Source organism: Cinclus cinclus, chromosome 18 (genome assembly GCF_963662255.1).
Source record: "Cinclus cinclus chromosome 18, bCinCin1.1, whole genome shotgun sequence".
Lineage (NCBI taxonomy): Eukaryota > Metazoa > Chordata > Aves > Passeriformes > Cinclidae > Cinclus > Cinclus cinclus.
Window position 1 is genome coordinate 10,232,503 of NC_085063.1, and position 12,390 is coordinate 10,244,892.

Below are 12,390 nucleotides of genomic sequence, written 5' to 3' on the forward strand. Positions count from 1 at the left end.
CTGGTGTGAGTACTATAAACACCCTTTCTTTCCAGCAACTTCAAAGGGTGCAGGTTCTTCATCCTCTGGTTCAGCCATTTCTGTCTTGGGACAGCCTGATCTTCCAAACCAGTCAGTTCTTTCTCCATTACTTTTGGCAGGACCTCGATGGGGTACTCCCCAACACTGAAAAGTGAAGCTTTCCAAGGAGTAGAACCTCTCTGTAATGGAGCTGGGGAGGTGAGGGCAGAAGCAGCAGGTCTGAGTAGACTGAGGTGTGGTGTGACTGTAGGTGTCTGTAGTGCCATTCCTGACAGATTAATACTCTGCTGTGCTCTGTGCATCAGAGATTGAAACACTGGCTTGATATAAAAGCCACCTTAAAACTAGATCTGGGTAGTATTTTGTCTAATTTGGCTGTAAACAACTGTTCCTACTGGCCTAGAATAATTATTGCTTCCTGCAGTGTTTAAGAAGAGTGCAGGTTTCTTAAATTAGGCTGGGTTGTTCTTGAGGAGTATGCATGTGTTAGTGCTCAATCTACATCTTGCAAATGTAAAAGCTTGTTAAATTTTTTAAATGGGAATAAGACATTTTCTCTAGAATAGGAAGAAATGAACTGCCACTTCTAAGTTGTTAGCACTGTGGTAGAGGAGATGATGGCTTTGTTTGTAACCTTGGAATTAATTTAGTGTGTTTAATGATAGCCAGCAAAGAACTTGGAGATAATTGCTACAGGTTTTGTAATGTTAATTCACTTTGAGTTTATTCTTTTAGGTCTAACTAAAAGCATTGAAATACTGTTGTTTTATGCAAACTTGATTTTTGCCAATTGCAAACTTCCGGCATGAAATTTTTGTATTTACCAGGAATGTCTGGACTTTTCACCTTGAGTTGCAGTTTGGCTATAGCAGTCAAGCAGAGATACAGTAGTTTATTTGGAGTGTGGGGGAGGAGTTAAGACCACAGTTTTCTTGTCTCACAATATCCAAACTTAAGCTTTAGGACTGTGACCTATCATTCTTCAACTGTCATTGCCTCTCTCTGTCACAAGGTCCATTTCACAACTGTTTGTTAGATGCTTCCCTTCCTTCATAACATACTTACATTAGCATTTTACATGAAAATAAAAGTCTGGCAGTACTGTGGAATCGCTTTTGCTTTCCATGTCAGTAGAGTATATGTCCTTTCATTTTTCATGGCTGAGCAGGTGGAAGAGACATCTCCAGAGCCAGGGCAGAACCTGTTCCTGCTGTTCCTGGGGGTCACTGAATTGCACTTATGTCCCTGGTCTCACTGGAACTGCTTGTTCCTGTATGAAGTAGGTGATGCCCTCTTGGCATCTCTGGGGCTGCTTTTGTAGTGCTTGTTGATGCAAGAAATTAATTTTGTTGCTACTTAGCATAAAGTGCAGGTTTCCCAGCTGTCATCTTTGCCAGAAAGGGATGCAGAATAGTTCTCAATGGGATCAGTCTTCTAAGCAGGAGTGCATCGACTAAACCATGCCAACGTTTATTTTCATCAGAAATTAAATCCTTATGTGAGTTCTCAGACTATTTTGTTTTCCTCATGTGATTATATTTGCTGATAAAGAATTTTTAACACTTCAAGGAGGGTATCATAGGCCAAGCCCAGTAACTTTTTATAGGGAAAAAATTAGACTAAAATGTGTAAATTTGGACTGAAATGACTGTTCTATCATTCTGAAAAGGATGTTTTCTATTCTGTTTAATCTGTAACATCCTGCATTTTCATTGATATTTAGAAAAACCTGACGGGGGGGGGGGGGGGTGGGATATAATTGTTTCAGACAACTACTTTGCATGTCAAGTTAATTCTCAAGAAACTTATAGAAAAAATGTATCTAAAAGCCAGGTTCAAATCATTCTAACTGAAGCTAGGACAGACTGGACTTGTGTTATACCATGGACGTGAACATAGTCCCTGATGAATGATACTTGCTTTGAAAACCTAGCTGGTGTCAAATTATGCTTTGAATTTCTTTGCAGATGCAAAGAGTGTTTTCTCACCAACCCTCATGTTCAGAACCTCATACTGGCCACAGAACCTTATACTAGTTGAGATTTCCAACCTGTCTTTGGGGCATGGCCATTGCATTTCCATAATGGATCTAAAACAGTAACTGGAGTTGAAGTATGAGGATTTAATTTAAACGTTTAAAATATGTAAATGTGATCTATCACAAGTCTTAAATAGGAGTGAATCTTCTTTCCATGGGTGTTTGTGTAGGGATGAGTAGAGTTCTCAGTTGGACTAGCAGATAAGAGATGAATAGGTGTCAGGTATTAATCATTAGTTTTCCTGCAAGGGGCTGCTGTAATCCCTAATGAGGTACCAGTTTTGGTGCAGATTACAGCAAATTGGCTGAGTGTTGAAGAGTGCTGGCATCCAAGATCAGGGAATAAGATGCAGCATATTTTGCTATCTAGATGTGAGAATGAGGGAATAAAGATCACTGGTCTTTCATACCTACTCCTCAAACACTGAATAAAATCCCCAGTGAGCTGAATCTGAAGAATTTATCCTCAATACTGACACTTTTCCTATACACAGCTCCTCAGATAAACAAGAAATGAAGTTAGATTTTATTTTTTTTTTTTTGGGATGGGTTTAGTTCATATTAAAGGTTTTATTACTAGATTTCCTTTCAAGATCTTTTTTTTAGAGTGAAGTCTTCCCAGCCATCTGAATCAGGGACATGTTAATGCAGTTAAAACAATCACTTCCAGAAAAGACAAGACCTGGATACAGTCAGACGACCCATTGAGCTTTTATTTCCTCTTCAGGGGAACGAGAAAAAATAAAGTGGAAATCCCAATCTGAAGGAATATTTATCATAATTTATTGAATTGTCCTTTATCTAGAAGTACAAACACAAAAAGATGGGCAAATGTTGGTGTTCTTGAAAAGCTTTGCTCTGTCACCTCGGATAAAGTTAGGTTGGGCATCCTAAAAAGAGCTTAATGAAGTCAGCAGAGGTAGTTGCAGGTGTGTTCACAGCTCATCCTGCCATGAATATCTCAGGTCTGTGTTACTGCCTGAGATAATCTCTCCTTTTTCAGCCCTGATTTCTTGAGTGCTGGCTCACAATGCCAGGCAGAGATAAGAGTGTGCTTCCGGTGAGGTTTTGTCTGAATGTGAAAGGGAGATTACAATCGGGTTTTTCGCTTGATTAGTGAAGGTGTGACGGAATTCAGATTTTTAATGTGTGTTGGGGTGTGTTGCAGTAGCAGGGTTTGAAATTTGGGACTCCCTTTTCAGTCTCATTAAACTGGCTGGTCAGTCTGTTCTGGAATGTCTTCAGTCTGTTTATTGAAAACCACAAGGGTTTGCAGTGGGTGGAAAATCCACAGGGCAACTGGATGGGAGTGTTGGGCTCTTGTGCTCTTGAGTGTAGCAAGATTTCTGTGATTTCGGGTCTGTTACTGCTCGGGAATAATTGACCAAATTGGAATTAAAAGCTTGTGACAGTTCTGTGTTTTTTCTAGGGTACAGTACATCTGTGCTTCTGTTGCTTAAGGATTTTAAGGATGGAATAAAACCAAATGCCTAACTTGTTTTCCAAAACTTGAAATATTTAACCTGAAAACTAATGGGAGAGGAAAAAACTAAATAAATGTTTCCTTGACTGGAAATTTTCTTGAGATTCTGTGCATCAGCTGTGTGCTTCCACTTCCAGTGAAGTGGCTGTTCTGTTTCACTGGAATGCTACTGCAGCAACTCTTGATTTGTATTTTCAAATTAATTTATAGTTGGTCTAAATACCTTAGACGTTTTCCCACTGGAAACTGCTTCTCCCAGAAGCTGTGAACTTCAGCAGGAGCCCAGCCTTTTTAATATATGTCAGTTAATGTTAGTTTACCCTTTTATCCCATCATTTATAGAGATTCTTACCTAATTTTTTTTCACATGAACAAAACATCTTTTTAATATTTGAAGAATATTAGTTACCTAACACAGAAAGACAAGATGATGCTGATGGGAATTGTCTTCTAGGGAAAATACAATAATTTTCAGTTTCCAGCTGGAGCTTCCAATTTCAGAATTATGAAATGTTAGTGTATTGTGTTTGGACAAATAAGTAATCATGGATGTTCAGCTCGTTTAAAACAAGATTGCCGGTTTGCTGCTTCTGTTGTTGTTTCTGTCAGTATCTCAGCTGCAATTGATCACTGAACTTGAGAACAAACAGAGCAAAATGAACAAAAAGTCCCGCTGAATCTGGAAGAGAAAGAGGTATTTGAAGATTCCAAAGTTGCCATATGCTGTAGTAAATATTTTTGCAGGCAGTTTGTAGAACATTTGCATAGAAGTGCAAAGTATAATTGTGAGTTAAGGCTTCATCCTTTTGTGTTTTGATAATACTTGATTTTTCAGCTTCTTTTAGGCAATTAAGTTTAGCCTGTATTAAGATGTAATTCTGCTAGAGCAGGTTCATGTAAAGTAAGTTTGAAACTTCTCTGTTTTTAATGAAAAATACTTTGAGCCACAAGGAAAAGGAGAAAGTGGAGATACTAAGTAATAATAAGAAAAAAACAGGCATTTTACAGCAAGCATATGGGGTCTGTAACTTCAGTGTTTAAAGTACACTGAATATTTATGTCTCTAAAATTTTGAATTTTTTAAAATTGGAGTTCCATAAAATGTTTCTCTTGTTGCTAATGGAGATAATATAGGTAATAGCAATTAGGTAGTATCTACTAGAGCAAAAAGAAGAATGATTTTGGCATAGGAGCTTTTTATTCAGATATTACAGGTGTTAATGCTGTTTCTGTTAAATCAGAGCTGGAGCCTGTGCCCTGTGCAGCTGAGCCACTGGGTGGGCAATGACTGACCCTGGAAAATGCATTTTGTGTCTTCTAAGAGATGCTGCTGGTTCTGGAATGTTGTGATGGTGACCCAAACATAATTTGGAGAGCAGCTTGCACAAGGGGCCTTGAATGGCTGGGTGCAGCACTGTGAGTGCAGCCCTGCAGACAGTTCTTTCTTCAGGGTAAATTCTCAAACAGGGACTTTGTGTGTGTGCTAGAGGCTTAGATTGTTTCATGGTTTATGCAGAGTTATACAGGAAGTGAGTAGCTGATTTTCCTCTCCCTTCAGACATCGCTTAAAAACTGCATAGTCTGTGATGAGTTGGAGATTCTGAACAGGGAGATTGAAAGACTCTTACAGAACTGCACTGTGCAAGGAGGCACTTTAAATTCAGTGACAGTCCTTGGATATAATCCCTGATTCAGGCAGTGGAGTAAAATACCCATTAGAGCAGGTAGTCAGTGCCATGAGATAGAGCACCAGGGAGCTTTGTAATTAGTGTGTTCTGTTCTTTTTTGCTTTTTAATTTTTCTTCCTGTTTCTGGAGTGGTAGTGGTTGGCTAAGGCAAAGAATGTGGATAATCCTTTATAGAAAAGGCACAGGAGGAAGAAGAAATACTGATGTGAGTCTAGCTCTACACTCCAGTTAGTACAGTTAGGATTGTTTTTACTAATTCTGCTCTGCCACAGTCATGAGAATCTTGAGATTTATAGCTCACAAAATAGTGATCCACTGGTGAATATTGCATATGGGGAGGGTTTTGTCTTTTCCCCATTCTTTAGTTTTTGGGACAGGGACATTGGAGAACACATAGATATGATGATTGCTTAGGGTTTTTGAAGACCACAGATGCTTTAGGAGCTGTGGCTTCAGAGATTTGTAAAAAATAATTTAAAAATCAAAGTTAGGCTATGCATTGGCGTGTCTTTGAGGGATTATCTAACCTATTCTAAAGTTTCTATCTCTCCTCACCTAAAGTGTTAATAACACATTTTTATTCCCTTCAGAGAATGTTTAGTTATGTCCTACATCTGCTGTGGCAGTTCCTGTGCATCTTTAATTGCAGGGTGCTGACACACAGGGTCTGTGTTCAGTTTCCTTCTTTCGTCTCCTCTAATTTATGTCCTAGTTCAGTTCATCCTGTCCAGCTGGTCCTCCTTTACCTCCCAAATTCTTTTCCAGTGTTCTTGTACTCTGGGAGGCTACTTTGGGTTAATGCAGGCATTGCCTACTGATGATCAAGCTCAAAGGTGCAGTGTCTCCTGTTTTGAAATTTGGTATAAATCAGTAAATCTGCCCTATTGTAAGCTGGGCCTTGCTAATGGAGTTTAAAAGCATTTCTGTGTTTTCATTGGCAGTCTGCACTTTGTAAATTCCACTCCCAGCAGGCTTCTAAATACTGAACATGGACTAAATTCTTCATTACAGTTTTGTTGCTGTTCTGCAAATCTTAATTGAATCTAAATGAATTAGTGAGACTGCAGTAATCTTTTATATTTCTTTCAAAGGTCTTGGCTGTTGGTAACTGAGGAGGGGTATTGCTTGATACTGATTTTTTTTTTTCCTCAGTTCCAGTGTTTTTCCTGAAAGTACAAAACTTGTCAAGAACACAAATAATGGAATTTGCTTTATAATGTAATAGAAACAAAGCAATTCCAAATTTAGTTAAGCAATGTATCAATGCCTTATTTTGTCCCTTTCTATTTTTCCAGGAGCCAGCAGGAAAAAGAGGATTGATAGCATTTGGACTTGGTGACAATTCAGAGAGCCAGTGTGGCACTTGTGAGTCAGGAAATTCAGCATGTGCTGGCTGGAGGATGCTGAATGACTCTGATCCTGTGCTGCCCTCCTCTGGCTCAGCTCTTCAAGGAGAAGCCGTTCGAGCCTCTGATGCTGTGTCAGGTACAGAGGACATTGGAGAGCCTTCTTAGTTATTTGTATTTTGGCTGGAATTTGTGTCTCAGAATTTGGGTAACCTCTGCTTGTAGGTTTGAACGTTTCATCATGTTCCAGAGTAAACAAAGATGTAAACTTGATCTGTTTTGACTTGCTCCCTTAATTATATTGTGACCTTTTGGGTAGAAATAAAATTTTAGTTCTGTTAAAAAAAAGTTAAAATTTTATCATTAGTTTTCCTAAAATGCTGGAACTTAAAGGAATTTAATATTGGTTTTAGACAGGTTGAACTCTGTACCCATGTACTGTAGGCTTAAATTTCACTTTTGATTCTGTCTGTAATGTTAAAAGTAATCAGTTGCTATTTAAATTAATGTTCTGACGTCTGCTGCTTTTCCAGTGACATTTAGAGTATTCACAGTTACAACTGACGTGTTAATTTTTTCACCATATCTGCATAGATTTTTATGTTTCCATAGCATTGCCCCTTAACATTTCTGTTCCAGCAGTGTTAAATGTAACACTGCAAGCAGAGGATTTGCAGAGGAGGGATTGTGTTAAGACAGAACAGTAATGGAAGCGATGCAGTATATGAAGTAAGAAGGCATTTATTCCCAGGAAACACTGGAAAACTGGGAAAAGCTTGCTGAAGCATGTCTCTGAAAACTTGTAGCTGTGTTATGTACAGTTGTTTAAAACACCTGGTTCTTTGGTGCTGTTTCTTAGGAATTCTGCTCATGTTCCTTTTGGCATACCTTTGCAATTCCTCAGCCAGGGATACGCATAGCCAGAAACATCCTTAGGGAGAGTTGGGGCATGTTCTTAGTTTTCAAGTAACTTTCTATTTAGCCTGTTCTTTGAGGTGCAGCTACTACTGCATGTTCCAGTTCCCTGGGAGCAGTATCACTGCAGTGGCTGCAGGGCAGTGGCTGTGCCCTTAGGAGCAGTTGCAGGGTGTGCAGCTCATTGGGAATATATTAACTTTAATACTTGTCCAAACCAGGTTATTCTCAGATTTATCAAAATACAGATCCTATATTTATTTCTGTCATTTGCTTCTGCCTTCTCAAATAAGAGTCACCTAGAAAGCTGGGAAACCCTTTTGAGAAAACAGATCTGGTAGTCAGCACAGATTTTCTTTTTTTTTGTGGTTGAGTCTGTGGCAGCTGGAGGTTCTTTGCTGAATCAGGTTCTTACCAGGTCATTCCAGTAGATCACATAGGCTGAAAACATTTTTGCAAATAACTGTGTCAAGGACCGGCCTTTCTTATATTTCATTCTACCAGATTTATTCCTCAGACAAACCCCAGGGAGAAGGTTCGTACAATGAAGGAGTTTTTTGTTTAGCTGTTTTCTTTGAGAAATACCAGAAAATATCAGAAATCCTAAGTCTACTCAATAAAATATCAGTACAGTATTGAAACCCACATGTTTAACTTAGTAATTTGAAGGAACATTTGTGGCTTGAAATACAAGTGCTTGTTGCAATTAATACTGAAATCAGAGTATTTACTAATTACTTGGGCCATGAATATTTTTGAATGAGTGTTTTGGATATCTTCTTTCTCTTCAGCATTTCAGAGTGCGGACAGTGTTGCCTGTACTATGGAACAAGCTGAAAACACAGTGCCATTAGAGTCTGAACCTAATACTGACAACATGGAAAACAGCTCTCCTGGTAAGAGTTCTTCCTTTGCTATTGAAAATGTGCTTATTTGTCCATCATTGTATGTATGTGTGTTACATGTGTGTAAGTTACTTTAAATTACTCAAGAGTTTGTAACAGGAACAGCTGGATTATGTTGTCACAGTGATCAGTGCTGCATTTAATTGCTACTGCTTTGTATTACATTCACAAGAAAATATTTTGTTTTGAGGCTCATCATATGAAGTAGGGTTACATCCATGTCACAAAGAAAATAACATGTTGAAAAAAGTTTTTAAGAAAGCGCATCATTCATCACCACCACCATTTAATTAACTCCTTCTGTGTTTTTAGCATCAATGTTGGATGATAAAGGTGAGCAAAGCAATGAGGAGGAACAAAAGTCTGTCAAGCCTACAAGTAAAGAGTTCAGGAAAACCTGGGGGTTTCGGAGGACCACGATTGCCAAGAGAGAGGGTGCAGGAGATGCTGATGTGGACTCCAGTGAGCAGCAGCCTCAGCAGCAGCAGCAAGGCATAAACCTGAGGAGGAGTGGACGGCAGCCAAAGCGCACGGAGAGAGTGGAGGAGTTCCTGACCACAGTGAGGCGCAGGGGGAGGAGGAGTGTTCCCACTACCCTGGAGGATTCCAGTGAAGCAGCCTCTGGGCCAGCCACTGATGCTGAAACTGCTTCTGAAGACAGTGTTGAGAGCACTCCAGATACAAAACCTGTCACTCGGAGGATTTGCACCAGGAGTTGTAAGGAGCAGAAAAGCACTAAGAGCAGACCTACGAAAGAGGAAGAGGAAGAAGAAGAAGAGGAGGAGGAAGAAGAGGAAGATGCTACTTCCGATAGTGACAGCGATGGGTTAACACTAAAGGAACTGCAGAATCGGCTAAGAAAGAAACGTGTTGAGCAGAAACCCCAGCTGGTGTTGAAGGATGTGCAGAACCACCTGAGGAAAAGGAATTCAGAACAAGATCCTGCCAAAACAGGTGATGTCACACCTGAAAAACAGGATGAGTCTGAGCTGCCTGTCAAAGAGGAGCCTGAGACTGCAGACAGCACTGAGATCGCGAGTCAGGTGGTTGTGTCCGAGGAGGACACGGAAGATCTTGAGGCTCAGAAGGAGGAAAATCCTGCCCTTGGTGCAAAGGGAGCCTCAGATGAGGAGCCTGAAGAACAGCCCAAAAGCAAACCCGAGTCCGAGATCTACGACCCAAATGCCCTGTACTGTATTTGTCGTCAGCCTCACAACAACAGGTAGGCCAAGGCTCAGCTGCAGACACGGTGCGAGGACTTGGAATTTTTCTCTGATGAAAAATTAAGCCAGATGCTAGTGCTTACTTTCTGAATGAGCTTTTGGGTTTGTTGAATTTGGGTGGGGAGTTTATAACGAATACTTCCAAGAGGATAAGCAAATACAGAAATAACCAGTGAGGCAGAACGATGCACTGGTGCTTTATTGGTATGCTTAAGTTGTGTTGCTTGAAATATTCACTGAATGCTACTTGTCTTTTCATTTCATGGTGTTTTACTGTTCCTTGGTGGGTTGTTTTTTGTTTTGTTTTTTTCCAGGTTTATGATTTGTTGTGATAGATGTGAGGAATGGTTTCATGGTGACTGCGTGGGTATTTCTGAGGCTCGAGGGCGATTGTTGGAGAGGAATGGTGAGGACTATATCTGTCCAAACTGCACCATTCTCCAGGGACAGGATGAGCCTATTTCAGAACTAGACCAGCAGGAAGCTAAAATGGAGCAAGGAAATGCCGATGGTACAGAATTCACAAGCATAGGAACAATTGAACAAAAATCAGTTGAGGACCAAGGAATCAAGGGTAGGATTGAAAAAGCTGCAAATCCAAGTGGAAAGAAAAAACTGAAGATCTTTCAACCTGTAAGTATTTTAATTGTTTCTTACTTTTCATGTTTTACTGACTACATGGAGACAATGATTTGTATGGTTTTAAATCTGAATTGATTTTAAAGCTACACGTAAGCTGAACAGCTGACTGAACACTGCTGGTTAGCATAAGTTTATCCATAGTTCTGTCAGTACAGCAATTAAAACTTGGTTTCAAGTGAGGGATTTAAAAGCTTTATATAAGGCTATTCTGCCCTTTCTAAGTAATGCTTCCAAAGTCAAACAATGAGGTATTCTTTTAATAAAAATGCAGTTCTGGAGTGGTTTATACTATCTTTGAAATCATCACAAACATTTTGGACATTTTCAGTGGTAGGGAAACTTCTATTCGACATTAACATGTCTCTGTTGGAGTTAATTCAGCTGTACTTTCAGTTAGTCGTTGAAGTTCTGATTTTTGTCCTGATGCTGCTTTAGGTTCAGCAAATGGAGAAATTCTTTATACTGCCTTTTTAAATCTAAAAATGTGTATTTTGAACTGTTTCAAAATATGAAAGAAGTTTAAGTTCACAATTGGAAAGGCATAGAAGCTTCTTGAGCTTAATGTACATGAATTAGAAAAAAACAAGTGCTACAGTGGTTGCCTTTGTTCTGCCTAAGGTACTGCAGTAGTGCCAGTGTCTTGGACATATCCCTTTAGATTTCAGAGCTGTCCATGGCAGCACAGTGAGAGTAATGTGTAGACAGAACAGCTTGAGCTGAATATATAAATATTTACTATTTTAAGATAAATGCGTGGAAAACAGTATTCTCAAAAATTTCAAATGCATTTATACTTCTTTGTACACAGAAAGGTTTTTGAGACTCCAGTGCTGTTGATGTTGGCTCTGCTACTGAATATCACCAAGTACTTTGTATCTTCTCATTTAAGTGTGTACGTGGTGGGGAAATTCCCAAATCCAGGTTTGATGAGGCTGCTGCAGATAAAGCTGTGTATTGACTTTTGATTGCGGGGAAGTCAGTTGCAGTATGCAAATAATATTTATTTAACTGAAAATACTCCTGAAAAACTTACTTTTGGTAATTGCAAATGGTGAGAGGTTGTTTAGAACTACAGTAGTTGTGAGTGTGTTGTATCATTTTTAGGAGTAATTCAGAAGAGAGACTAGAAGCAAAAATACCCAGAGGTGATATGTTGGAGCCTAAAGAGCTTTCAAGTATTTCTAGACTTCAACTTAATGCACTCTGTTTACAAGGAGTATGCTGTTTTCTGAATCATAACGTTGGAAGAGGAAGTGCTTCATCTGTAACACTTTGATATAAATGGAGAACTATTTTGAATTAGGGGAAAATTCAGATTGCAGAGGCAAACCTATAAATGTGTAAGGAGTAGGAGGCTATGTGGAAGTTCTGTATAAGAATTTTTTTAATGTAAGTTGGAGACTTGTAAAATTAAAATTGGTAAAACCTCTAGAGCAAGAATAATCTGTACACCTGAATATCTAAGTGCTTCCTCTTTACATGTGTGCATGGCTGAGGACAGCAGCTGATAGGGATGGTTTAGAGATCTTGCTGTTGTGAACCCAGCTGTGCATTATTAAGGATGTTTCTCACATTATGTAGAGGCTCATTGAGAAGTATTTGTATTTATGGGATTTGAAAATTTAGGAAACCAGCCTCATTTAACTCAGGGCTAGCAGACCAACGACTTGAAGTTGCAGCACATGCTGAAAGCAGTGTGTTAGAGCAGTTATTGTTAGAGCACCAGAAATTGTTACCTTAGTGTGGGTTGTTTGTGTTGTGTCAGGAACAGCAGCTGTTCTCACGCTGGCAGTTGTGCAGGTCAGAGCTGCAGTCTGCACATGAGCTGTGTAAGCCTTTCTCCATGTTACAGAGGCTGTTCCTGCTGTTTCCTCTTTGAAGTCTGACCTCACTCAATTTCTTTCTGTATTTGAAGGTAATTGAAGCTCCTGGTGCTTCCAAGTGCATCGGCCCTGGCTGTTTCAATGTGGCCCAGCCTGACTCCGTGTACTGCAGCAATGACTGCATCCTCAAACACGCTGCAGCCACCATGAAGATCTTGAGTTCTGGAAAAGATGCAAAACAAAAACCTAAAGAGAAGATCAAACCAAAATCTGAAAAGCCTGGCCTACCAAAACCTCAGCAGCAGG

General features: G+C 39.6%; 1 protein-coding gene across 4 annotated transcripts in view; it reads left to right on the plus strand.

Moving 5' to 3' along the window:
• DIDO1 (death inducer-obliterator 1) overlaps positions 1 to 12,390 on the plus strand; it is a 52,535-nt gene that overhangs the window by 10,204 nt on the left and 29,941 nt on the right. For all 4 annotated transcript variants that reach the window (XR_009933772.1, XM_062505019.1, XM_062505020.1 and 1 more), the window contains 5 exons: positions 6,526 to 6,715; positions 8,283 to 8,387; positions 8,709 to 9,618; positions 9,934 to 10,252; positions 12,177 to 12,389. Coding sequence is in view for 3 of the 4 variants with exons in the window: in XM_062505019.1 (XP_062361003.1) it covers positions 6,631 to 6,715; positions 8,283 to 8,387; positions 8,709 to 9,618; positions 9,934 to 10,252; positions 12,177 to 12,389 (1,632 nt within the window). In the remaining variant the exon portion in view is untranslated. The remainder of the gene's footprint in view (positions 1 to 6,525; positions 6,716 to 8,282; positions 8,388 to 8,708; positions 9,619 to 9,933; positions 10,253 to 12,176; position 12,390) is intronic.